Here is a 25,614-nt window from a genome sequence, read left to right on the forward strand (position 1 = left end):
AAGCACTAGAGTGCAGGCCACCCACCCCAATGACTCTCAGATGTCTGAGAAATAAATACACACATATTGTTGTAGTAAGAACGGAGGGTTTGTGATTGTAGCTTTAGTTTAAGACTGACATACATTTATGAAACAGAATTTGTAAAAACACAAATGATAAATACAATACAGCTTTAGAGGCAAGAAAGAAATGTGAAGGGTAGCATAGCAAATTTAATGTTTAAAGCTGATGAGCAAACAGTAAGTTTAAATATGTTATAGTATTTAAGGTTGGAAAGGAGATCTGTGTGAATACTAAAATAATTATATAACTAAAATTTTAGTGGGGTTAATAGCAGGAAGGTTTTGGGGGGATTATTTTCTCATTTGTATTGTGAGTTATCTATTGAAAATAATGAATTAAATAGAATAAAAGCCATGAGGTAAATAAGTACAAACTCACAGAATTTTATATATGTGTGTGTAGATCTGGATGTGTGTATATATGTGTGTTTAACAGATGAAAATAAGATGTAATTTATGCTTAACTATACAAAACTATAATGATTTCTATAATTCCATAATATGTGAATTTAGTACAGTTTAGTGGTAGTACCTGAACACTGTTCTGCCGATGTTTTAAAAATCCATTTGCATAGTTAGTAAAATGAGTTGATCAAAAACTTTTAGGTTTTCTCTATCATTGCATGTCAGCTCAAAGATTTTAAATTTTGCAGTACATTGTGGAAGGATTCTACTTTGGCAAAATATTAATATCATCTCCAAAGATGGCTCTGTAGCTCCTTTAATTGTGACTACATTAAGTCCTCTTTGTCCTCTGAACCACAGTAGAAAGTTTAATAACTGTGGAGAAGTAAGATGCCACATAAACTAAAATCATTATACTCAGGGCCAAATTAAATAGCCAAATTAAGTGGATGGGGCTATACTTACACTTAGTCTTTACTGATACTTAGCCTAATTCACAAGTCATTGAATTTTATTAAAAGGAACTAAACTTCATTTTTATACATTAATCTTGTAGTAGCTTTCTATAACAATGAAGTTTCTAATAAAACCCATTCCTCACTAACAGAAGAAGGAGCATTTGCCAAAGCATTTGTTATGGAAACAACCAATTATTTTAATCAGGTTCACTGGATATGATGGAAATCGTTGCCCTCAAGGCTCACTTTTCCAATGTAAAGTTACATGGTGAGTAATTAATGGAATTGAGAGTCCCATCTTAATGTATATGAAGAGAAATTAATCATAAATATCTTCTCTTACACAGATATATATTTTTGAAAGTTGTACTTTTCATAGGAGCAAAGAGACATAGAGTAAATCAGTTCATGGTTCCTTTAGGGAGACTAAAGTCTTTTAAATAAATCATAAAGCACAGGAAACATACACATCAATATAATTAATAAACTTATCTCAGAAAATTTAAAAGTTTCACTATCCACAGTTATACTTTAATGTGCTTTAGATTTCTTGTAGTCAATTGTACCAGAAAGGAATTCAATCTAAAACCAAAAATACAAAAGCAATAGAAAGTCTAGCAGTTATGTTTTCCTTCATCTGCATTTAAAGCTTCTTGGAAATCCTTTCTTGAGTGATTAAAGTAACCTGCAAAGCATTGGGAGAACTGCCTTGAAAAAAAAAATGGTATCTTTGTCATTTTTATGAATACAGCTCCTCCTATTAGTATGCTTTATTGAAGTCTTTCCAATACAGCCTGCCTCATTTCATTTGGACTGAATGGTCTTACTTCAAGTTAAAATTTATCTTGGGGGAGAGGAACACTCTCTGTTGTTACTTTGAAAAGGCTGATATTCCTCATTATTTTTATGGGTCAGTTATTGCCGTGCTCTTCCTGTGGGTTGCGGGTCTATGTGTGACTGTGCATGGGCATGTTTGTTTGTGTGTCGTTCTGTGTTCACAGTCTGTAAGGATGTGAATTATCAAAAGAATCCTCAAGAAATTACTTCTTTAGCAGCCTTGTTGAGGTAAAATTGATAAAGTACACATATTTAAAATATATAGTGTGATATGTTTTTACCTGTGCATGCTCCTGTGAAATTATCATCTTTAATAGTTAGTATCGTCTTCACCTTTAGCATTTTCTTGCCCCTATTGTAATCCCTCCCTTCTGCCCCTGTAACTTCATCCCACATACCACTGATCTATGTTCTGCCACTACAGATTAGCTATATTTCTAGATATTTTAAATAGAATCAGATGGCATTCTTTTTGTCTGGTTTCTTTCATTCAGCATAATTATTCTGAGACTCCTCCAATGATGTTGCTGGTATCAATAGTTTATTCCTTCTTATGGATAGATAGTGCACATTTTCATGAATGTGCTACAACTTGTTTGTCCATTCACTAATTGATGAACAACAAGCTTTTATCTAATGTAGATAAAGCTGTTATGAACATCTGCAGAAGTATATGTGGACATACTCTGGCTTGTTCTAGGTAAAGACATAGGAGTGGATTTAAGGGCTAGATTGAAGGAGAGATACATGTGTAAGATTTTGAGAAACTGTCAAGTTATTTTCGAAACTGATTGTATTATTTTATATTAGACCATCAGTTCATAAGTGTTAAATTTCTCCTTTTTCTTATCAACAGGGGTATGGGCATTTTAGCCAGAGTAATAGTTGTGTAGTGATATTTTGGTTTTAATTTGTATTACTCTAATGACAAATGATGTTGATCATCTTTCCATAAATTTATTGACCATTCTGTTTTTAAAGATTACTTTAAGATGAACATAAAATCTTTATTTATTTTGTTCATTTTTATGTGGTGCTGAGGATTGACCCAGTGCCTCACATATTCGAGGTAAGCGCTGTATCGCTGAGCTATAATCACAGCCTTATTGACCATTCTTAAATATATACTTTTAGATATTTTGCCCCACTTTACTCAGATCAGTAGTTTTCTCATTATTGAACTGTAAGAATTACGTATATGTTAGAGATACAATGCTTTATTAGATATTTGATTTGCAAATATATTCTTCCAATCTGCAATTGGAATTCACTTTAAATTGTTTTACTTAAAATTGATTTTAAAGAGCATAAGTTTATAATTTTGGCAAAGTATAGTTTATCAGTGTTTACTGACTCACACTTTTGATGTTGGCCCTACAAAATATTTGCCCAAACTGAGTTCAAACAGATATTCTTTTATGATTTTTCTAGATTTTTTGAAATTGTTTTAGGATTTGTGTTATGATTTACAATCTAGTTTGAGTGAATTTTCTGTGAAGGGTAAGATACTTCTTTAAATTTCTTTTTTTAACATATAAATACCCATAATTTATTGAAAAGTCATATTTATATATTTACAGAATTAGTTTTGTATATTTTGAAATTATGATGTACCTTCCTGTAGCTCTGTGTTTTTCATGTGTTTAGCATTTGTTGAGATTCTTTCTTTTTGGCTAATTCTAACATACAGATTTTCTTCTGATTTTTGGCATGCCTATTGATCTTGGTTCGATGATCATGACATGATATTTGCCTTGTTCAGTGCTGGCTGCCTTGTGGTCCTATATATTCTCTTCAATTTAGTAGTCTCATATAGTTTCCTTACATGGAAACAGCTTGATCATTCTGGTCTTGCTTTAGATGTATGAGGTGGGACCAATTAAGGGATTTAGTCCAGGTCTTATTATTTCCCACTACTGAAGTAAGACCCTTCCTTGTCTTCTACCCAACTATATATGTTCATTTATTTTCCAGGCTGATTGGCGGGAACTGTCATTTTCCTGACCCAGAATGAGCTGCAACTCTTGTACCCTCTGGTCAATTCAGATGGGTCTCTCACCAATAGGTCACTCAAAATCCAGTGCTTAGAAGCGTTCTCCTAAATGAATGACGGACACTCCAATGTTCAGGACATGCCCCCCCGCCCCAGAACTCTGTGGGTTCTCTCTGGGTATTCATTGCCTTTAAAATTATTCTATCCTATAAACCATAGCCTCCTTGACCTCTTTAGACTCACAGCTCTTTCTCATCTCCCTTGTTTTGTAATTCAATATTTCAGAGGCAGGTATAACTTTGTGGTAGAGTGCTTGCCTAACATACAGAAGCCCCTAGGTTTGAACTCAAGTATCACAATTTTTTTTAATTGATACATTAAAACATAAGTGGGTTTTTTTTTTACATACTTACAGGGTATCATAAGTATGCTTGATGTTTCATACACATGTATATCATAAGTATGATTCGATGTTTCAACACATGTGTAAATCATGTAATGTTTAAATCAGGGTAAACATATCTATCTCCTCAAACATTTATTCTTTTGTAGGGTGAAAGGGTTCAAAATCCTTTCTTCCAGCTTTTTGAAATATATATAATACATAATTGTTATCTTAGTCACCCTAATGTACAACAGCACACCAGAATTTCTTACTTCTGTCTAACTGTAAAGTAGTATCCATCATCAATCTATGCTTATTCCTCACACTTCTCTCTCTAGCTTCTGGTAACTACTATGCTACTGTCAACTTTTATGATTTCAATGATTTTAGGTTACACATTTGAGTGAGCCAGTGTGGTACTTGATTTTCTACATCTGACTCGCTTTACTTAACACACTTCACTTAACACAATGATCTCCAGTTCTATCCATGATGTCACATGTATATGATTTCACGCTTTTTCATAATTGATTAGTATTCTATGGTATGAGTGTGCATGTATGTATGTATATATATATATATATATATATATATATATATATGTGTGTGTGTGTGTGTGTGTGTGTGTGTGTGTAATATATCACATTTTCTTTATCCATTAATCAGTCAATGGATATTTATGTTGCTTCCATTCATTAGCTTTTCTGAATGGTGCTGCAATGAACATGGAATGAAGGTGAATCTTTGACCTACTGAATTCATTTCTTTAGAATATTTACCAGTAGTGGGACTTCTGAGTCATATAATAATACTATTATTTATTTCAGGTACCTCCATACTATTTTCACAGTAGATGTACTAATTTACATTCATAATTATCTTTAGCCCAGGTAGTTAACCAGGTTCCACCTGGATTCTTCCTCCTAATCCCATAGTCTGAAATCCCTCTCAGGACAATAAGTGATAGAAGTCACCTGGTTTATGGTGGTCTTTTACATCTTAATGTCCACAATCTTGAACATTGTTGTCTCCCACACATTGTTTTTCAGGCAGGAGCAACCTACCTGAAAAATTTGGTCCCTGGTACTAGTGTCTTGGCCAAAAGCAGACTTCTCTCAAATTTCAACATTATCACTTTTAATGAAGAAAATAAGCCAATTTGGCATGCTTAACAATGAATATGGGAGACAAAATAAAATACAAGAAGCAATGGCTTGTAAGCAGTGCTTTTTGGCACTGAGTAATGAGTTGGTTGCTTGAAGCTGATTCTTCCGTGGCAGATGTTTCATTGCCTCTATCTCTGCCAGGAATCAGGAACCCACAAAATATCCTAATATTATGTAGATGAGATTCTGAAATGAGAGAAATCTAACCATCCAGCTCTTTCACTTTTATGGGGACTGAAATGCCTAAGAGTTTCAAAAGCAGTCTTTTCTATATTTACCAGCCATAATTTATATCTACCAGGTATAGCTCTCAGAGGTCTATCTGCCAGAATTTATGGAGAGTTGATGTGCTATTTTTTAAAGTAAAGGTCACCATTTTTAAAAGAGACATATTAAGAGTGTTTCTTGAATTATCCCATTCAGTTGGTTGAATTTCCATGGGCTTTACAATTTTGTTGGTCATTCCACTCTAAGGCAGAGCTACTTTTACATACAGTGTTTATAAAAATTTTCCCCTTGATTGACTCTGTCAATACTCCCAAAGTAGAATTTTCTGTGTATGTTAAAGCCTCACCAGAAATTAATCTGTATTTTCCTCCAGTGACATAATCAAGAAACATTCTATGGAATGATATGAATATGGTTTAACTCATAATAATATGGATAGTTAGTTCTTTTTATAGTCTTCAAAGTTGAAAAGATTTTTTTTTTAACCATCTATTACCTTATTTACTCTTCACAGTAGCCCTGAAAGTATGATATAGTTCTTCACTTGGGAACATTGTTGTAGTTAATTATGGCTATAACACAAAATTTTAAAGATATCAAATGTGGAAACCTGACATATTCTTTTTCTATGTTCTCTGAATCTTCATGTATCTATATGTGAGAGTTGATTGATAGCATTCTTTTTAGGAAGTTAATTCAAAGGTTAAGGAAAATTATTTTTCTATGTATATTAATATGTGACTGTATGTGTATCAGTGACTGCCTATTCTTTAAATGTAACATCACTCGCAAATTTTCTATGGTTCAACATTTTTAGTATAAGTTTCTATCTATGTTTACAAATATCAACGTCCTTGAAAATAAAGTTACAATTTATTTTGGCAAATTGAGGGTTTGAAAGCATCCCCTTAAAAGTCCCTCTGGGTAAAAATGTATATTTAGAAGGTATATTGGTGTTATGCCTCTCTTCTTAACAATATGCATGTAAAATGAAATAAGTGGTTACCTGCAGGTTTCATACAGCTCATATGTTCAAAAACATTATGAAATAAATTGCTGATAGGAGTGAAAATTGTTGCAACCCCTTTAAAAACCAGTTTGACATTCTCTCCTAAAGTGGAATATATGCATCTTTATGACTCAAGTCATTTCATTCCTCAGTATAACCAGGAAAAATTCACTACATTTGGGCATCAAGAGACATTTAAAGCATATTCTCTGATAATTTGACTTCCAAAGACACAAAGACCATTAACATTAGAAAAGAAAAATTCCTGTTGTCTGTTTTCATAGTGCCAAACTATACAACAATTGAAATGAACCCATGGCCTCCTGCAACAGGGATGGGAAGGAAGCCACAAAGACAAAAGCACATACTGAATAGCTAGCTGCCTTTTAACTGTGACATGCAAATACAGGTAAAAGTTAAAGATGCTGTTTAGGAATATATATTTAAGTGGCAAAATTGTAAACTATACAAAGAGCAAAACTGTGAACCCCATAAAAATCAGGAAACCAGTTACCTTTGTGAGGGTGAAGGAGAAGTTGTGAATGGAAGGGGAGTGTGAGGACTTCTGAGGTTCTGGCAGGATTCTGGTGCTTGACCATGGTAGTTTTTGCACAGGTTGTCTCTTAATAATTACTCATTTAATTTCTTATTTTATATACTTTTCTGTATGAATGTTATCTTTCAAATAAAGATTTTTTTATGTTATGTGGATTATCTCTCAGAAAGAGCAGTTATTTTAATTACACAGATATAAAATGTATCCCTGTCCTCTATAAAGAAGGAAACTTCAAAACAAATGTATTCTTTTTATCTAAAACATAAAGCTAAGAGGCATGTAATAAAGAATGTAAGAGCCAAAGAAATACATTTCTACATAGAAAAGCAGTTTGGATTTGGAAAGTAATGTTAGAACAAATGTCCACTCAAGATTTTAGGAAAATTATTAAGAATGATAAAGTGTTTAGTGGGGGTATTCCAAATTAAAACTTGAGGAGTGGAGTCTTTGACCTAGAAGAAAAATACTAATATTATTAGGTTATGATGATAACTTGAAAAAAAGATGGTGGAGTGTCCCTTATGTGTTCTCGTTCGCATGCAGTACCTTGAAGGCAAATGTAAAGTACTGGTGGAGAAGGAATGCTAATGTTACCTGGTGGTCATGAAGTACACGGATGAATAGCACAGACCTTAGAGACAAATGATCTGAGTTTTGATCTCAGTTTTACCACCAGTATGACTCTGAGAAATATATTTGTATTTTTATGTATTTATTAGTGCATTATAGTTTGGGGGTTCTTTTTCATATAATAATGCAAGCGTTATTAACTGGGCTATGGGCGTCCTATTAAGGAATTTGGAGCCCGACCCCACAGTATGTAGATTGTAGCCAACTTTTTCTTCTATCAGACGCAGTGTCTCTGATTTGATATCTAGCTCCTTGATCCATTTTGAGTTAACTTTTGTGCATGGCGAGAGAAAGGGATTCAGTTTCATTTTGTTGCATATGGATTTCCAATTTTCCCAGCACCATTTGTTGAAGATGCTATCCTTCCTCCATTGCATGCTTTTAGCCCCTTTATCAAATATAAGAAAGTTGTAATTTTGTGGATTGGTTTCTGTGTCCTCTATTCTGTACCATTGGTCCACCTGCCTGTTTTGGTACCAGTACCATGCTGTTTTTGTTACTATTGCTTTGTAGTACAGTTTGAACTCTGGGACTTACTTAAACTAAAAAGTTTTTTCTCAGCAAGAGAAACAATAAGAGAGGTAAATAGGGAGCCTACATCCTGGGAACAAATTTTTACCCCTCACACTTCAGATAGAGCCCAAATATCCAGAATATACAAAGAACTCAAAAAATTAAACAATAAGATAACAAATAACCCAATCAACAAATGGGCCAAGGACCTGAACAGACACTTCACAGAGGAGGACATACAATCAATCAACAAGTACATGAAAAAATGCTCACCATCTCTAGCAGTCAGAGAAATGCAAATCAAAACCACCCTAAGATACCATCTCACTCCAGTAAGATTGGCAGCCATTATGAAGTCAAACAACAATAAGTGTTGGTGAGGATGTGGGGAGAAGGGTACACTTGTACACTGCTGGTGGGACTGCAAATTGGTAAGGCCAATTTGAAAAGCAGTATGGAGATACCTGGGAAAGCTGGGAATGGATCCACCATTTGACCCAGCTATCGCCCTCCTTGGACTATTCCCTGAGGATCTTAAAAGAGCGCACTATAGGGATACTGCCACATCAATGATCATAGCGGCACAATTCACAATAGCTAGACTGTGGAACCAACCTAGATGCCCTTCAATAGATGAATGGATAAAAAAAATGTGGCATCTATACACAATGGAGTACTATGCAGCAATAAAAAATGACAAAATCATAGAATTTGCAGGGAAATGGATGGTATTAGAGCAGATTATACTAAGTGAAGCTAGCCCATCCTTAAAAAACAAATGCCAAATGTCTTCTTTGATATAAAGAGAGCAACTAAGAACAGAACAGGGAGGAAGAGCATGAGGAAAAGATTAACATTAAACAAAGACGAGTGGGGGAGAGAAAGGGAGAGAGAAGGGAAAGCATATGGAAATGGTAGGAGACCCTCAATGTTGCACAAAATTACATAGAAGAGGATGTGAGGGGAAAGGGGGGAAACAAGGGAAAGAATTGAACAACAGCAGATGAGGTAGAGAGGGATGATGGGAGGGAAGGGGAGGGGGGATAGTAGGGGATAGGAAAGGTAGCAGAATACAACAGTCACTAATATGCCATTATGTAAAAATGTAAGTGTGTAACCGATGTGATTCTGCAATTTGTATTTGGGGTAAAAATGGGAGTTCATAACCCAATTGAGTCAAATGTATGAAAGATGATATATCATGAGCTTTGTAATGTTTTGAACAACCAATAAAAATAGTAATAATAATAATGCAAGTGTAGACTATAATTTGCTTCACTTCAGTCACCAACACTTCCTCTTTCCCTTCTCCTACTAACTTCCTGTTCTCTGCTCTATTGATCTTCCTTCTATTTATTTATAGTTTTAAAAATTAGTGTTTTATATATATATATATACATATATATATGTATATATACATATATATGAAATACCCTGCAGTCTATCCATACATGTACATAGCATAATTTAGTCAGTTTCATTCCAGAATTCCTCCCTCTTCCCATTCCTCCTCACTCCCCCTCAATCCCTTTCCTTTACTCCACAGATTTCTATTTTCATGAGGATGGTTCCTTCTTTTTTCCATCTTATTTTGTTTTAGCTTCTGCATATGAGAGAAAATAATTGACCCTTGACTTTCTGAATCTGGTTTATTTCACTGAACTTGATGATCTCCAGTTTTATCCACTTACCAGCAAATGACATAATTTCATTCTTCTTTGTGTCTGAGTGAAACTCCGTTGTATATACATGTCACATTTTCTTTTTTTTATTAGTTGCTCAAGACAATACAATGATCTTGACATATCATAGATTTGATTCAAATAGGGTATGAATTCTCATTTCTCCAAGTGTACAGATTGCAGGATCACATTGGTTATACATCCATGTGTATACATACAGCAATCCTAGTGTCAGTTGTATTCTGCTGCCCTCCCTATCCCCACTCCCCTCCCCTCCCATCACTATTCTCTACCCATTCTACTGTGCCATTTCTCTCTCTCTTTTTTTTCTTCCTGTCCCCCTCACATCATATATGTATTTTGTGGACCCATGAGGGTCTCCTTCCATCTTCTGTGCAATTCCCTTTCTCCCACCCTTTCCCTCCCTCCTCTTTTCTTTGTTTCGTGGTAGTCTTCTTCTCATGCTCTTCCTTCCTACTCTGTTTTGAGTCACCTCCCTTATATCAGAGGAGACATTCGGCATTTGTTTTTTAGGGATTGGCTAACTTCGCTTAGCATGATCTGCTCCAGTGCCATCCATTTCCCTGCAAATGCCATGATTTGTTATTTTTTAATGCTGAGTAATATTCCATTGTGTATAAATGCCACATTTTTTTGATCCATTAATCTGTTGAAGGGCATCTGGGTTGGTTCCACAGTCTAGCTATTGTGAATTGTGCTGCTATGAACATTGATGTAGCTGTGTCCCTGTAGTATGCTCTTTTTAGGTCTTTTGGGTATAGTCTGAGAAGGGGAATAGCTGGGTGAAATGGTGGTTCCATTCCCAGCTTTCCAAGGAATCTCCATACTGCCCTCCAAATTGGCTGCACCAGTTTGCAGTCCCACCAGCAATGTACAAGTGTACCTTTTCCCCCACATCCTTGCCAGCACTTGTTGTTTGACTTCATAATGGCTGCCTTTCTTACTGGAGTGAGATGGTGTCTTAGAGTGGTTTAATTTGCATTTCTCTGATAGCTAGAGATGGTGAGCATTTTTTTTTGTGTGTGTGTGTGTGTGTGTACTTGTTGATTGATTGTATGTCCTCCTCTGTGAAGTGTCTGTTTAGATCTTTGGCCCATTTGTTGATTGGGTTATTTGTTTTTTGGTTGTTTAACTTTTGAGTTCTTTGTAGCATTCTATCTTAAGTGTGAGGGGTAAAAATTTATTCCCAGGATGTAGGCTCCCTATTTACCTCATTTATTATTTCTCTTGCTGAGAAAAAAACTTCTTAGTTTGAATATGTCCCATTTGCTGATTCTTGATTTTAACTCTTGTGCTATGGGTGTCCTATTAAGGAATTTGGAGCCCGAACCCACAAGATGGAGATTAGGGCCAACTTTTTCTTCTATTAGATGCAGAGTCTCTTCTTTATCCATTATCTGTTCATAGGTACCTGTGCCATTTGCATAAGTTGGTTATTATTTAAAAATATTGGTGTACCTGTATTTCTATGGTATGTTAATTTTAGTTCTTCAGGATAAACACCAAGGAGTGGAAGAGCTTGATTGAACGGTGTTTCCAGAGTGGTTATACCAACTTGCAATCTCACCAACAATGTATTAGTGTGCTTTTCCCCACATACTCAACAGCATTTATTTTTATTTGTATTCTTAATGATTGCCTTTATAACTGAAGTGAGATGAAATCTCAATGTAGTTTTTAATTTGTATTTCCCTGATTCCCAGGAATATGGAAGATTTTTTCATCTATTTGCAAGCTGTTTGTATTTCTTTTTCTTTCTTTCTTTCTTACTTTTGTTTTGAGAAGTATCTGTTTAGTTCTTTTGTTCATTTATTGATTATGTTACTTGCTTTTTTGGTGTTAAGATTTTCTGATTCTTTGCATATCCTGGACATTAATCCCCTGCTGGAGAAGGAGCTAATATCTCCTCCCATTCTGTCTCTCTTCCCTTTCTTCCTTCATCTCCTAAAGAATTGTAACTACAGTAACTAGTTCATAGCATGCACTGATACATATAAAAGGCTTACCATGATGTTTGGTATGTAGATTAGAAATTGTAACTCTGGGGTTGTGCTAAGTGTTATCAATCAGCTTTTATCTTGAAGTTCTGTTTGACCATACTGTTATTAGAGATTCCATAGAGGTGAACTCAAAAGATTATGAAATTCTTTACAGAATGCCAGCAACAAATTTTAGTTTGAGCAAGCGCCTAAGGAAAATTCTTTGTTATGAAGGATTTTCTACTGTAGGTGGTTTTCCTTGGAGTCTGCTGAAAATACAAAATGGAAAACATGACCATATGCTGAAAATTAAAGTGCTTATAGAAAGGAAAAGAAATAAAACATGAGCAGATCACATTCTAGTAGACAATTTAAATAAAGTTCCTGAATAAAATACAAGATGCCAAGGTAAATGTGAATTTCAAGCGCATACTAATTTTTGTAACCATATCACAAATATTTCATGGGTATCCTCTGTTTTTATTTGCTTTATGTAGCAACCCTAAATATTAGGAAATCTATTTCCAAACCACCTTAAAAATCCAAACACTCTAGATCATACATAATCCAAGTTATGTAGACTCAGCATACATTTCCAAAATATTGCCAAAAAATAATGTAATTCTAGAGTACATTAATGAGCTCTCTAAAACAAACATTTGTATAAAATCATGCCCCATTCCACATTTGTTAAGATCTTTATAAACTCCCCAGTACACAGGAATAAAGTTTAAAATTTTTAACTTGATTTATAAAGCCAAAATCTGGTTCCTATCTTCTTAGTAACCATGATCCCCTGTAATCCATGTCCCCTTCCCACAGTCAAATTGCATGCCCTAGACACTTAAGGTGTTCAGTTCTTCCAGAAAACATTGTGTGCTTTTATGTTCATTATTAATTTAACAATCTAAAAAAAAAAAGCTCCAGCTCATTCTTTAAACACCATCCACAGTTATTACCTCCTTCAAACAATCTTCCACATCTCCTGTAGACAAAGTTCCCTGCTATAATCACAGAACATTTTGTGCTTAATACTCTAAGGCATATATTTCACTATATAGCATTATAATTATCTCCTTCCTAAATAAAAGGGTAGAAATGCTGTCTCTTAGAACAGGAACCATCCCAATTCACTGATGCACCCAATTATGTATTTTAGTGCCCAATTCATAGATGGTGCTCATAGAATTTTAATAACTGAATGAGTGAATGAAAGGATGAAGGCAGATTATATGAATCAGAGCTTTGTTTCCAATATGAATCCCATTTCACCTATCCTGTTATGGTTTGTGATAATTCTCTATAAAAAATTCAGAATGGTTAATCAAAGTTGACTGCTAAAACTAGAAAGAGGAACAAGTGAAATAATTTGGTTCAGCAGATAGGATGGAGTAATTTATTTTGGATAAGGCACTAGAAAATGCAAAAATGAATAAGTGATAATATACCATAATAAAAGTAGGGAACCAGGGAATATATACTTTTCATACTTTGATCAAAGAACAATGAGATAATGAGAAGTCACACTTAGACCTACAGATTGCTGATATATAGTATGTATAAGAGAATACCCCTCAAAATAATTTTCCTAATTCTACTAAACTGCTAAACTAAACATTTCCTAGCCTGTAAAACCAATTTAGTTTCCAATATTTGGAGTTGTTTTGAGACATTGCATTTTACTGTGTAGCACTTATCATTTTACACTGCAGCTAATTATTTATTTCCTTCTATATTTAGTCAGCTGTAAGGGAGTAAAAAAATAAGGGACCATGACATATAAATCATTAGCTGCATTCTTAGTACCTAGCACAGAACCAAAGAAGGATGGATGTATGGATGGATGGATGGATGGATGGATGGATGGATGGATGGATGGAAGGACTGACTGGTGGTTAGATAGATGGATGGATAAATTGATGGATGAATGGAAGAATGAACTTCCTAAGAAGAAGAAGTTCTTTTCAACATTTTCCAACCTGGCTTATCCTTCAGCATCACCTGAACTCCTTTTAAAATAACATTTTTACCTCCATTTCACACAAGAATCAGAAGTTCTGATTATGTAGGTATGCTACATCTTGAGACAAATATTGAAATACATAACACATGCTGTATCATGCATGAGATGCCATATTATTACAAAAAAAGACATTTGAAATATTTCTCTGACATACTTTTGTGTGACTTTTCTGATTTCAAAAAGAGAAGTCATTCAGTTCACATCAATTGAAAAAAAATTACTCAATTTCCATTATTTCCTTAATATAATGCCTTTAGAAAGAGGCTAGATCCCTTATTGCTTTCCCCTGTCTTAATCAGTGAATTCTTTGTTATAGTACTTAGGTCTACGCATCTCCAATATTCCCGGTTCATTCTTACCAATCGACAAATATTTACTGTGGACAAGTCATTATGCTGCATGCCCACATCCTTGAAGACAGTTTGCACTCTAATGAAAATTTTCAATGAAGGATGCATTTGGGTTTCTTTTTTTGTTTGATTTTTTTTTTGCTTATATTGTATGCTTTTATTTAGGAATGCCCTCAAGTCATCAAATATTTCAATTATGGAGACATCACAACCCTCTCAGTTATCCCTTCCTTAACCTGCTTCTCAGCTGGTTTTGGCTTTACAAGTACCTTGGAACAGCTGTCTTATCTCACCAGCCAAATATCTGATTATGAGCAAATAAGCCTTAAGCCTTAATAAAATAATTTATTTGGAAGTATTCCAAAGAATTGGAATGGATACCACTTTGATAGTAATAGAAAAGGCATTTGCATCAAAATTGAGATATTAAAATAAGTGCTAGGATGCCAGGAGAGAGATGGGCAGAGAATACAGCTCTTTTGTTTGAAAGAGGTTATAGGTGAATATCTCTTGGATTTGGAACTTTTGTTACCTTACTGTTCTTAGTAAGTAAAAGTTACCAACAAGTCATTATAAAAATATTACACGTGTACTGATGTGATTGGAGAATGTTGATCTTAATCTGATACTGAAAAATAAATGACAGGTAACATAGGACAAAGCTATATCAAAAGGGAATTCAAGTTTATGAGATGAAAAAATATACTGAACTTGTCCCTGAAATGACTGAGAAATTCTCTAGGTAATTCTGATTATGGCATAGTTAAATTCTATGTTAGAGTGGAAGAACAGTATTCTAGAAATTCATCATAAAGTCATTCCTACTTAAAAGAGAAAATGAAAAACCATAGGCTTTAGATAAGTAAAAAAAATAAAGGTCAAACTTTAAAGGTAATCACTCACAGGATGTCTGAGTAATATTTAACAGCTAATGGGGAGTTCAGGGAAGATGTGTTGTTAAGGATCAAAAATAGTAGACCCTTGAAAATAAGCTTTCACCAGTTAATTAGCAGTCAATAACAATATTGCAGGGAAAGATAACCCAAGAGAAAAGAATAAGGAAACCAAGAAATCATATCTTTGCAAAATGGAAAAAAAAAGCAAAAACATACTACAGTGGTGTCCTTTTAGTATCAAAACAAGGTGCTCAGCCAAAGTCTCAGCTTTTTCATTTATGTGACCAAAAATATGACCAAGATAAAGGTTGAAAAGTTTATTTTGCCTCATAGTTTCAGGTTTCTCAGTCTACAAAAGGTTGACTCCATAGCTCTGGGCCCAAGGCGAGGCAGAACATCATGGTAGAGGGAAGCAGCTCAGAATATGGGAACAAGGAAGCAGAGAGATAGCTCCAATCACCTGGGACAAAATATTAACCCCAAAGGAATGCCTCAAGTGATCAACATCCTCCAGCTACACCCTGCCTGCCCAAGGTTACCACAGTTAATCCATATCAATGGATTAATCCACTAATTAGCTTATGACTCTTATAACCAATAATTTCTCTCTGAAAATTCTTGCAAAATTGGCTAAACATAAGCTTTTGGGGGACACCTTTTGTTTAAACCATAATACTGAAAGTATTCCTTCTTGATGCTCTTGGGGCTTGGTACATACTTGGGTGTGATAAGAGGATAGATTGACTGACAGAAAGGTTAAATGGACTTCTGTTCCCAGAGATTTAGCTATTCTAGTGTAAAAGGTGTTCAATATTCAAAATATTGTAAGCCAAGCTGAAAGAGGAAATGTACCTCAACTACTAGGATTTCAGCATCCACCTAAGGAGTTCTGAGAGAATTCAAGGAAGAATTAAGACAATGATAATCCAAGAATAAAAACTGCTGTGATCCTAGTACAAAGGTGACCTAGAGAAAAAGTCATGAATTAATTAGCTGATTAATTGGTTAATTATTATTATTTTTTTAAATTTCTAGAAGAGGCTCCGGAGAATTAGAGTATAGATATTGTGCAGTCTAAGGAAGAATGGGATTAATGCATATTTAAATATAATTCTCTGAAAAGAAGCAATATGGCTTCCATAGCAAAAATTATGCCTTGCTTTTCAAAGACCCAAATAAGAAACAAGCAATGTAATTTTGATTTCAAAATTTTTTTTTGACAGTCTGCTGTTGCAAGTCATGACTTTGGGCTGTAATTTCCACAATACTGGGTTTGACAAAAATTCAGAACAAAGGCCACGCATAACTAAATAATTTTCAGAATGCAGATGTATATTAAGTAAACTTCCAAAGAAATAAGTATACCCATTGACCTTCAGACCTTAAAACTATCATACTATTATTATAAATGAGCTATAAGATTGATTAATTATAGAAATTCTTATTTTATATAAGGACTGCTGTGTGAAATTGTTCTAAGATGTAAAAAATACTCTGCTGTATCCCACTATATTTAGAATAGATGTGGCCTTTTTTTTCTGGAAATTATAATGACTTGATCTGTGACAAAAACAAATATGTACAATTTATTATGAAGATGTTTAATTTTCATTTCATTACATTATAGTCTGTGAACATTTATAAGTCTTTAATTAAGCATGATTTATACAAATTGAGGTCATTTTCCATTTAGATTGCTTGCAGTGTTAATCACAGTGTGAATAGCCTTTACTGCTGAAAGAATTGCATTATACTAATATATAAACGCCTCTCTGTAATTTGCATATGTTCTCTGAGCCTGCATGTTACTGGATATGTACACATGTAAAAATGTTTTGCTAAATATGATACTGTACTAAAGAATATATATAATTCATTTAAAATAACATTTACATTTTATACATTTAGATTTAAGTAGTTTGAGTTTTAAAAATAAACATTGTAAAGTGAATATTTAAACAATGAAGAGGTTATTTTTTAACATAAATTAAGTATGTCTATAAAGCCTTTCCACTTCAGCAAATGTAATTCCAATTCACTCCACCTCATGTTAACACTGACTAAAGGTGTTAACTCTTGATTTTTTGGAACCAGAATTCCTTAATTATAACTTGCTTGTTGATGACTCTCGATTTGTCTTATGGATCTATAGCTAATAAAAGGCTCAAAGGTTGATTTGTCCTAGATGCACATTCACATATTTTTAAACACTATTTATTGTGTAAAGACATGGATGATTTAGGGAAGAACAACTGTGCCTGCATATTAATAACAGTACACACAATTCTTGGTTGTTCTCACATTATTGACTAGGGAACTTCCTTCTACTAAGATTTCAAAGGTGCAATAGTTGGGTTTGATTTTGGTCATGATGTATTGCATTCTTAAAATGAGAAATTTCTTAGTGCTTTCTACCTGAGTATTAAGTTCTTATTTTGTACTATTAACACCAAATCTAGAGTGGGTTTCTCTCCTGCCTTCTATTCATTTCTCAAGTTTATCCCACTATGGCCTCACTGGGTCCTTCTAAAGCAGGAGGATAAAGGGGGTATCCTTCTATCCTGCTCCATTTCTTCAGTGCCAAAAGACAAACTGCAATTCCTTCCACTGGTGCTAAGTGTTCATTGTAATTTGATCCCTTTCCTGCATCTTCAGACGTGGGATTCCCATTACTCCCCCTCACATTCTGTGCTCCAAAGTGGAACTATTCATGTATCTAACCGACCATCAGATCATCAAAGTTGTCATCAATTCCGGTTCCCTGCTTGGAAGTACACCACAGTGTCCATCTTGTCCTTATTAATCCTGATTAAACCTTTCCTTCAAGGTGAAAATCAAAATATATTCCCTATGTGTTCTTCTTCAGGCATCAGTACTCAGTATCTTCCATATGCATATGTAAGCAAATAACCTTTTTATGTATAGCTTCATAAAATAAGGCAATGCTTTTTCTGAGAAATGAAGATTTAATTTATCAACCATAACATGTTTTTATCTAAAACAAATTACAGTAAATGTGGTCTAGGAAAAGGCATATTGGGCATGTTCCAAAGTAAGCAAACTTTGCCATTGTCTTAAATTGAATTGCAACAAAATAAATAACACAGAGATTTTCATGCCACTTAGAGTAACTGAAGTTTTGATAATAAAAAGGAGAATTGAACAGTTCATCAGCTAGGAAAGTGAAGAAATTACTTAGGTTCATTCTTTCCCCTTCTATTTACTCCATTTTCCTTCCCTCCCTCCCCTCTCTCTCTTTCAGGAGAGTTTCAGTATCAAATATTTGAGAGCTTGTCATAATTTTCAAGTTATGCACACAGTTCTTTTTAGACATTGTCAGATCCTACGTTTATTCTATTTTGCATTTCTAAATACTGAAATTATTGAGATTATTTTCAACATAGTCATGAATTATCTCTTCTTTCAGTTTGGGACACCTAAAAACAAAAAAAGAACTGCCTTCAGAGAAAGTCATAACTCGCTTAAAGAAAATAAGACCTCACTTTCAATAGTGCACCAAGAATGGGAATGTGACAAACTCAATTTTCAGGAGGGGATAGTGTTTAGAAGACAGAAATTGGTACTTGTTTCCTTGTTTGGTCTTGAGGGGATAATTTAGTGATCAAATTGCTTTAAACAACTGTGATAACCTAGGACTTCAGATACACCTTTTGATATAGTGGATCAGAAGGCACATTAAATCTGAAACTATATTTTTAGGTTGCACATGTCACTATTTCTATTATTTTGCTAGAAGTGTAGCAGGAAACACTATGGGCACCAGTGGTCTTCAAGTAGAGTGTGATATTTCAGGAGTACAAAGAACAGGGAGTCAGGATATGCATGTGGAAAGTTTGCCATCTGACTAGGTGAAGGGTGAAAGGCATATACCTAGAGTTCTAGCAACTAATACTGTTTATGTCTTAAACTGGTTAAACATAAAACAGCAACAGAGTTATCGGATTCAGGACCAACAGGGAGTTGACTGGAATAGATGATAGGAAGAAAAAGAGATGAGAGAGCAAGCAGCCTGCTCTCCACCTATCTTACTAGCTCTACAGAACCTGGTGTTGTACTACAGGGAATTATTTGGAAATATCAATGATTGATATTTGACTCAATTAGTCATTTTTTCCTTTTACATTCAATTCATATTCATTTTCTCTGTTGTCTAAAATTAGCATGGAAATTAGTATAATTTGATGAATGTTATTACATATGGTTTTGTATCATATGTGATAATGGTATATGAAAGGTAAGTCCCCTTAGTCATCCAAACTTTAGAAACTCTTGAATGAGATTAGGAAGTGATCATCATTTACATTTATTATACTTTGCATGTAATGAGCTTTAGCGATTAACTCTAATTTGCTTCTCATCGTATTCATCAAAGGCAAACTATTTAAAAACTAAAACATCTCCGTCAGTTAGAATTTTAATGAATTAAGATGAAATGAGACAGTGTTAATTGGCAGTTGCTGCGGGGTGGTTTCTAGATCTTGTAAGTAAAACCAATTCATCTCTCCATCAGGGTTAATTTGTTTGATTTAATTCTAAGGATATACTGAATATTTCCCCAAACTATTCATATGTATTTTTAGAATTTGAGAATGGTTTAATTCTGTTGATCCTTCATCTGGATTTTTCAATTCTATTTGAAATTGATTAAATTTGATTTTAATGAACTGTTGGTTTAAGCAGAATTTGTATCACTGACATGGTAAGTACTTTTTCATTTGAAATACCTAAAACCTTCTAATATCTAATCATTGTTTTACCAATAACCCTCTTCCTTTATTCTTGTTTCCTTAGATATAAATGAATGTGAAGCAGAACCTTGCAAAAATGGTGGTATATGTACGGACCTTGTTGCTAACTATTCCTGTGAGTGCCCAGGAGAATTTATGGGAAGAAATTGTCAATATAGTAAGTATTTTCATACGTGTATATATATATATTATATATGTATATCCATGTATATGCATATGTGGATATATACATACACATACATGAATGATTTTATTTATGTATCCTTCATTTATTATGGAATCCGGCCAAAATCATTACCATTTCTTTCAGAGTTCATAATTGGTCAAAATGGCACATTCCATATTTATTGACATAATATTATTAGCACACACATATTTTCCAGGATATGTTCCAGTTCACAGTATGCATAGAAGTAGCATTGTGGTCAGAAAGGAATGGCAACAGTCCTGAAGATACTCAAGTCTGTTTTTCCAAATAATCCCATTTTGATTTTGAGAGTGTTTATAACCTAGATTTATACTAACAGAGTGGTTACTTTTGATTTGATAGACATTGGAACCAAAGAGCCTCTATCACAAATAAAGGTAGAGATAAAAAAGGATTTAGTTACATCAGCAAGGATTTTATATATAATTTATTTGTCTTCTTAGAAACCTAACACAGTCACATTTTGAGATAGTAAATCAAATGGCAGGACAATAATTTGTGTGAAATGTTTAAAAACAGGCAGAAAGTTTTAATCTCTTTAAAAATTAAAAAAAAAAAGGAGGTTAAAAGTAGTAACAGGGCTATTGTCAATGGCGAGGGACCTAAATTAGGCAGAAACACAGGTAAATAAGAACACTAATGATATCACTTTATAATTGTTGGGTACTTAGGAAACTTCATATGCTACAGATTTTATGTGTATTATACTATCTGAGCATCACAACAATATCATTCAAACTCAGAATAAAGATGCAGATAAGAATTCAGATGTAGAAATTTAGATACATATGTGATGTGGTTTGCCCAAGCTTTCACAATTCGTCAATTAGTTGGTTATAGAAGCAGAACTAATAAGAATGCAGGCTTTATATTCCCAATTCAGTGCATTTTCCTCTAAACTGAGAAACCTCTTCGGATACAGATGATCAAAATGAACATACAATAAAACCATTACTTCCTCTCTTTTTTTTCTCTATCTCTTTAGTCATAGTCACACATTTCCCACTTCCTCCTTCTTCTTTTCCCTCCCAACAAGGTCTATAAAATAGGGAATTATATTGAACAATTTATTTGAGTTATATGTACAAACAAATGATCATCTAAAAAATACATACTCATCATCCTAACCTGAAAAATTACACTAACATAGTCAAGTTATTAATATCAAAGACAATTCACTATTATGTCCATATTCAAAGGAAAGTCTTAAATACAATATATAAATACAAAACCAAGTCAAAAAGAAATAGAATGTTTCACTAAACAATATTAAAAAAAAAAAACTGATTGGAAGACACAAGGTACAAACTGATGGACTGAGGGGGAAATTTTTCTTGGCTTCAAATGATTGGAGGATATTGAGCATGGGTTGAGGAGGCAAGCCACAGGGATGAAAGGGCAGCTTGAGGACAGATAGACCATCCAATCAGAGACCAGTAGCCAGCCAAGCAGCTAGTCTAGCAACCTTCCCATAGAGCACTTACCTGACCACCTTCATTAACTCACATGCAGATTCAGCTCTTGGCCAACCCCAGGCACAGAACTTTGATCCTTTGTTTTTTGTTTGTTTGTTTGTTTGTTTGTTTGTTTCATGGAAAATGAAGATGGCTGCCTAGTCAGTGCTGATAGTTGTGCTAAAAAGCTACCCCTATGATGTCTACAAATGAACACTTTACTAAGATGATGAAGAATAAACAAACCAACGTCAGTGAACTATATTACATTTGTGTAGCAAAAATAGTTCTGGGACCAGAATAGAGTATCTTCCAAGAAGCACTGGAACTAAGCAGAGCTTAAAATGGCACCTGGCTTAGCACATCCAGGCATGCTAATGCCACACTTCTTATTCATAGGAAGACTGGACAGTTAGCAGCTGGAGGGAGAGGCCTTCCCATTTTCTTTAAGGGACTCATGAGAACTGCCTCGGGATGACTGTCACTCTGAGTTGATCCATTCCTAGCTCTCTGAATCAGATTCAGATGAACTAGCCTCTGAAGATATGAACATTCTAGACCGAGACGTAGGGCATTAAGGAATTGGGGTGGAGGTCAGAATTGATAGCTGGGGGAGGTGGAGCTTATGAAATAAACACTAACACCAGGAAAGAGGGAAAGATGCTTTTGCTGCCCAAAGATCAACTGAACACACAGCTGTCTGCCAACATGTTGAAATCAAAGAAGACTGGGTGTGAGCTGGATCTTGAAACCAAGAGCTAAAACCTGTTTATACTGTCATCAGAGACTTTTGTTGAGGTTACTGCATCTGAAACTGCCCTTGAGAAAAAAGATGACTGATTGATTATGGAAAGCATATATTGAAATCAGCTGTCAATTCACTTGCCATCAGTTTGTACCTGGTGTCTTCCAATCAGTTTTTGATATTGTGTTTAGAGAAACATTCTATTTTTCTTGGGCTTGGTTTTGTATTTATACACTATATTTAAGACTTTCCTTTGAACATAGACATGATAGTGAATTGTCTTCCTTGACCTGAAAATTTAGTTCTACACATTGAGAACATTGAAAATTCACCACAGAGGAGCAGCTTCATGTTACAGATGGCACAACTCTTTGCTGCTTGAAGTTAGGATCTTAGGAATTGACATTAGTTAGATTATACCTAATGTGACAGCTTTCACCCTGCAGCAAAATTGATAAATTTTCATCTGGGTTTTGCATCACTCCCAGAGTGTTACCATTGACTAGCTTACACCTGTAAGAATGGCAGAGAAGCTATTTGTTTGGGATAACTCACAAAGAAGGGAGACTAACTGTTGGGTAGTGTCAGAGGATACCTGTACTAAAACATGGCTGCCCTTGTGTTCAAACCCAATGGTCATTAGTTTAATCTTGGGCTTGTGTACTCCATTTATTTGCTTTACTTCTTTCATATTTCTATCAATGGCTTTAGTTCAATTTATTTTGGTGGAATTTTGCATTTGTGATTTATTTTTAAAGTCATTCATTGTGAAATCATTTCAACACCCTCAAAAATAGTAAATAATAGAAGAAACTGCAAAGGACTAGAACTGACTTTAAAATAGTATAATTATCGGGGTGTGGAGGCATATGCCTGTAATCCTAGCAGCTAGGGAGGCTAAGGCAGGAGGACCACAAATTCAAAGCCAGCCTCGGCAAATTAGCAAGACACTTAGCAACTCGATGAGACCCTGTCTCTAGTAAAATATTTTTAAAAATGGCTGGGGATGTGGCTCAGTGGTTAAGTTCCCCTTGGTTCAATACCCAGTACCAAATAAAATAATAATTAATAATATTAATAATAACTATAAAATAGTAAAAGCCAAAAATAAACTGTGGAACATTTATAATAAAGACAGAAGAGGAATATCAATTATCCTCAATTTATTATATCTTTCAGTTCTTACAATTAAACATAACATCAGGAAACAAATGGCAAAAATATGAAAAAAAATTTCCATAAAGGAAGCAATTTAATACTTAGAGTTGAATTGTATCTTCATCTTACAGTTGGTGTATTTTGAATTTTCTGAAACTTTTCTATATTACCTTTATAACCTGGAAAGTGTAATTACATTTTAAATGAAATTTAAAGAGAGAGCACTATGTGAAAAATAAAGACTGACTTCACCTCTCTCATTGCCTATTCCCCTGCCTTTTATCTACTCCCTCTCATTTGGGAGTGAGAAGAGGAGAGGGTGGGAGCTTTAAGCCAGGATCCCATGCTGAGCAGGAGGCTCAGGAGGAAACTCTGACAGGGGCACACACTCTCTACAGGGATCCACAAGCTCCTCACACCTTCACACATGCTTATATGCCCACACTCACAAGCACAGATGCCAGGAAGAAATGTGTTCATGGAGGGAAATTATTAATGAAGAAGATGACAAAAATGTTTTTTCAAAGATATAAAGAACCCTCATTTTGCAAATTTACTTAAAGGAGTATTTCCTTGGTTCTACATGTGCTCCTTCCAATCTATTCTCAATCCAGCTGTCAGAAGCAACCTTTATAAAACAAAACAAAACAAAACAAAAATAGTTGAGAAAGCACCAACTCACAGCCCAGTCTCTCACTTTGCTGATGTCAGGCAGAGTAAAAGTTATAGTCCTCTTTTCTGAGATTCAAGGACCCATCTCTACCCAACCTTGCTCACTGCTCTCTCTGAAACACCATTTCTGGTCACTCTTATGCACAACTGTAGCCACACTGACCTCCTAGCTGTTTCTAGCATATACCTGGTGTATTATTGCCCTAGAATATTTCCTTTCCCATTCCTTTTTTTTTTTTTCCTGCGGTATTTGCTATTGTGACACATCCCCATCCTGCTTTCAGGTAATTGGAAAAAAAAAAGAAAAGGAAAAAAACCCCAAAACTCAATGAAGCCTTCCTCTTGACCTCAGCATAGTGGAACACACTTTCTGCTTTGTTTTTTTTCTCCTTAACATTAATCACTAACAATTATTTTCAGATTTATATGTTGTTTATTGACTATTCCCTCAATTGAGTTTGTGCTCCATGAGATTTTATAATTGCCAGAAGAGTGTTGGCACATAGTGTGTTCAATAAAAAATCTGCTCATGAATGAATGAACCTAGCATTTTTAGTTCCTTAAGAATAGGAATGAGATATTATTTTTCTCAGTGTCTTCAGACGAGATTGGGCGCGTTCAGGGTGGTATGGCCGTAGACTCTCAGTGTCTTCAACTACTATCAAGTTATTTTTATTTGACTTTCCTTTTTAAAGCAGTATTGTAAAACTGCCTTTAGCAATATAATAAAATGTAATTCAGCACTTTGGTACTTACTTGGTACAACATTGGTACAGATTGGTACTCTAGCATTCATTGTACTCAATAAATATTGATGCAAATTGCATTGCTTTTCTTTGATTTAACAATTAACCCTTTAATTTTTGCCATAAAATTTGCAGGTAAAGGTTCCAGTAATTATTTACTAATTACATTTATAGGTGGGTTAAGGAAATGAAACTTTAAGTAAGGTCACATCAGATTTTTAGATATGGCCTATATAATTTACTCATCTCCTTTGGAAGATCTTAATTATCTTTTAGTTTTATATTTTAAATAAAATTGCTATTGATTGATATATGAAAGTCATTTAGGTGTTCCTACCATATTTATTACAGCATTATAACAATTTTTCTAATTAAAGTCCTCATTTAGACTCCCTTGATTCTTTTCAATGATGAAAGCTCAAGTGTCCAGACAGTCATTTCCATAAACAGCTTGAAAGGAAAATGATGACGGACTGGAATGAGAAATGTATTCTCATAAGAACAGATATGCCTTGCCATGTATGTTTTATATATAGGTATATATGTTGTAGTTGGGCACAATACCTTAATTTTTATTTATTTTTATGTGGTGCTGAGAAAAGAACTCAACTCCTCGAACATGCGAGCGCTCTGCTGCTGAGCCACAACCCGGCCCCTTGCCATGTATG

The 25,614-nt window shown here is 34.5% G+C and overlaps 1 protein-coding gene across 2 annotated transcripts in view; it reads left to right on the top strand.

The window, feature by feature from the left end:
• EDIL3 (EGF like repeats and discoidin domains 3) overlaps window positions 1-25,614 on the top strand; it is a gene marked incomplete at its 3' end in the record, with an annotated part of 399,965 nt that overhangs the window by 209,295 nt on the left and 165,056 nt on the right. For both annotated transcript variants that reach the window (XM_081296057.1, XM_081296058.1), the window contains one exon: window positions 20,007-20,120. In XM_081296057.1, the coding sequence (XP_081152183.1) occupies window positions 20,007-20,120 (114 nt within the window). The remainder of the gene's footprint in view (window positions 1-20,006; window positions 20,121-25,614) is intronic.

The sequence above is a fragment of the Spermophilus citellus genome, assembly GCF_964194105.1.
Source record: "Spermophilus citellus genome assembly, chromosome: 1".
Taxonomy (NCBI): Eukaryota; Metazoa; Chordata; class Mammalia; order Rodentia; family Sciuridae; genus Spermophilus; species Spermophilus citellus.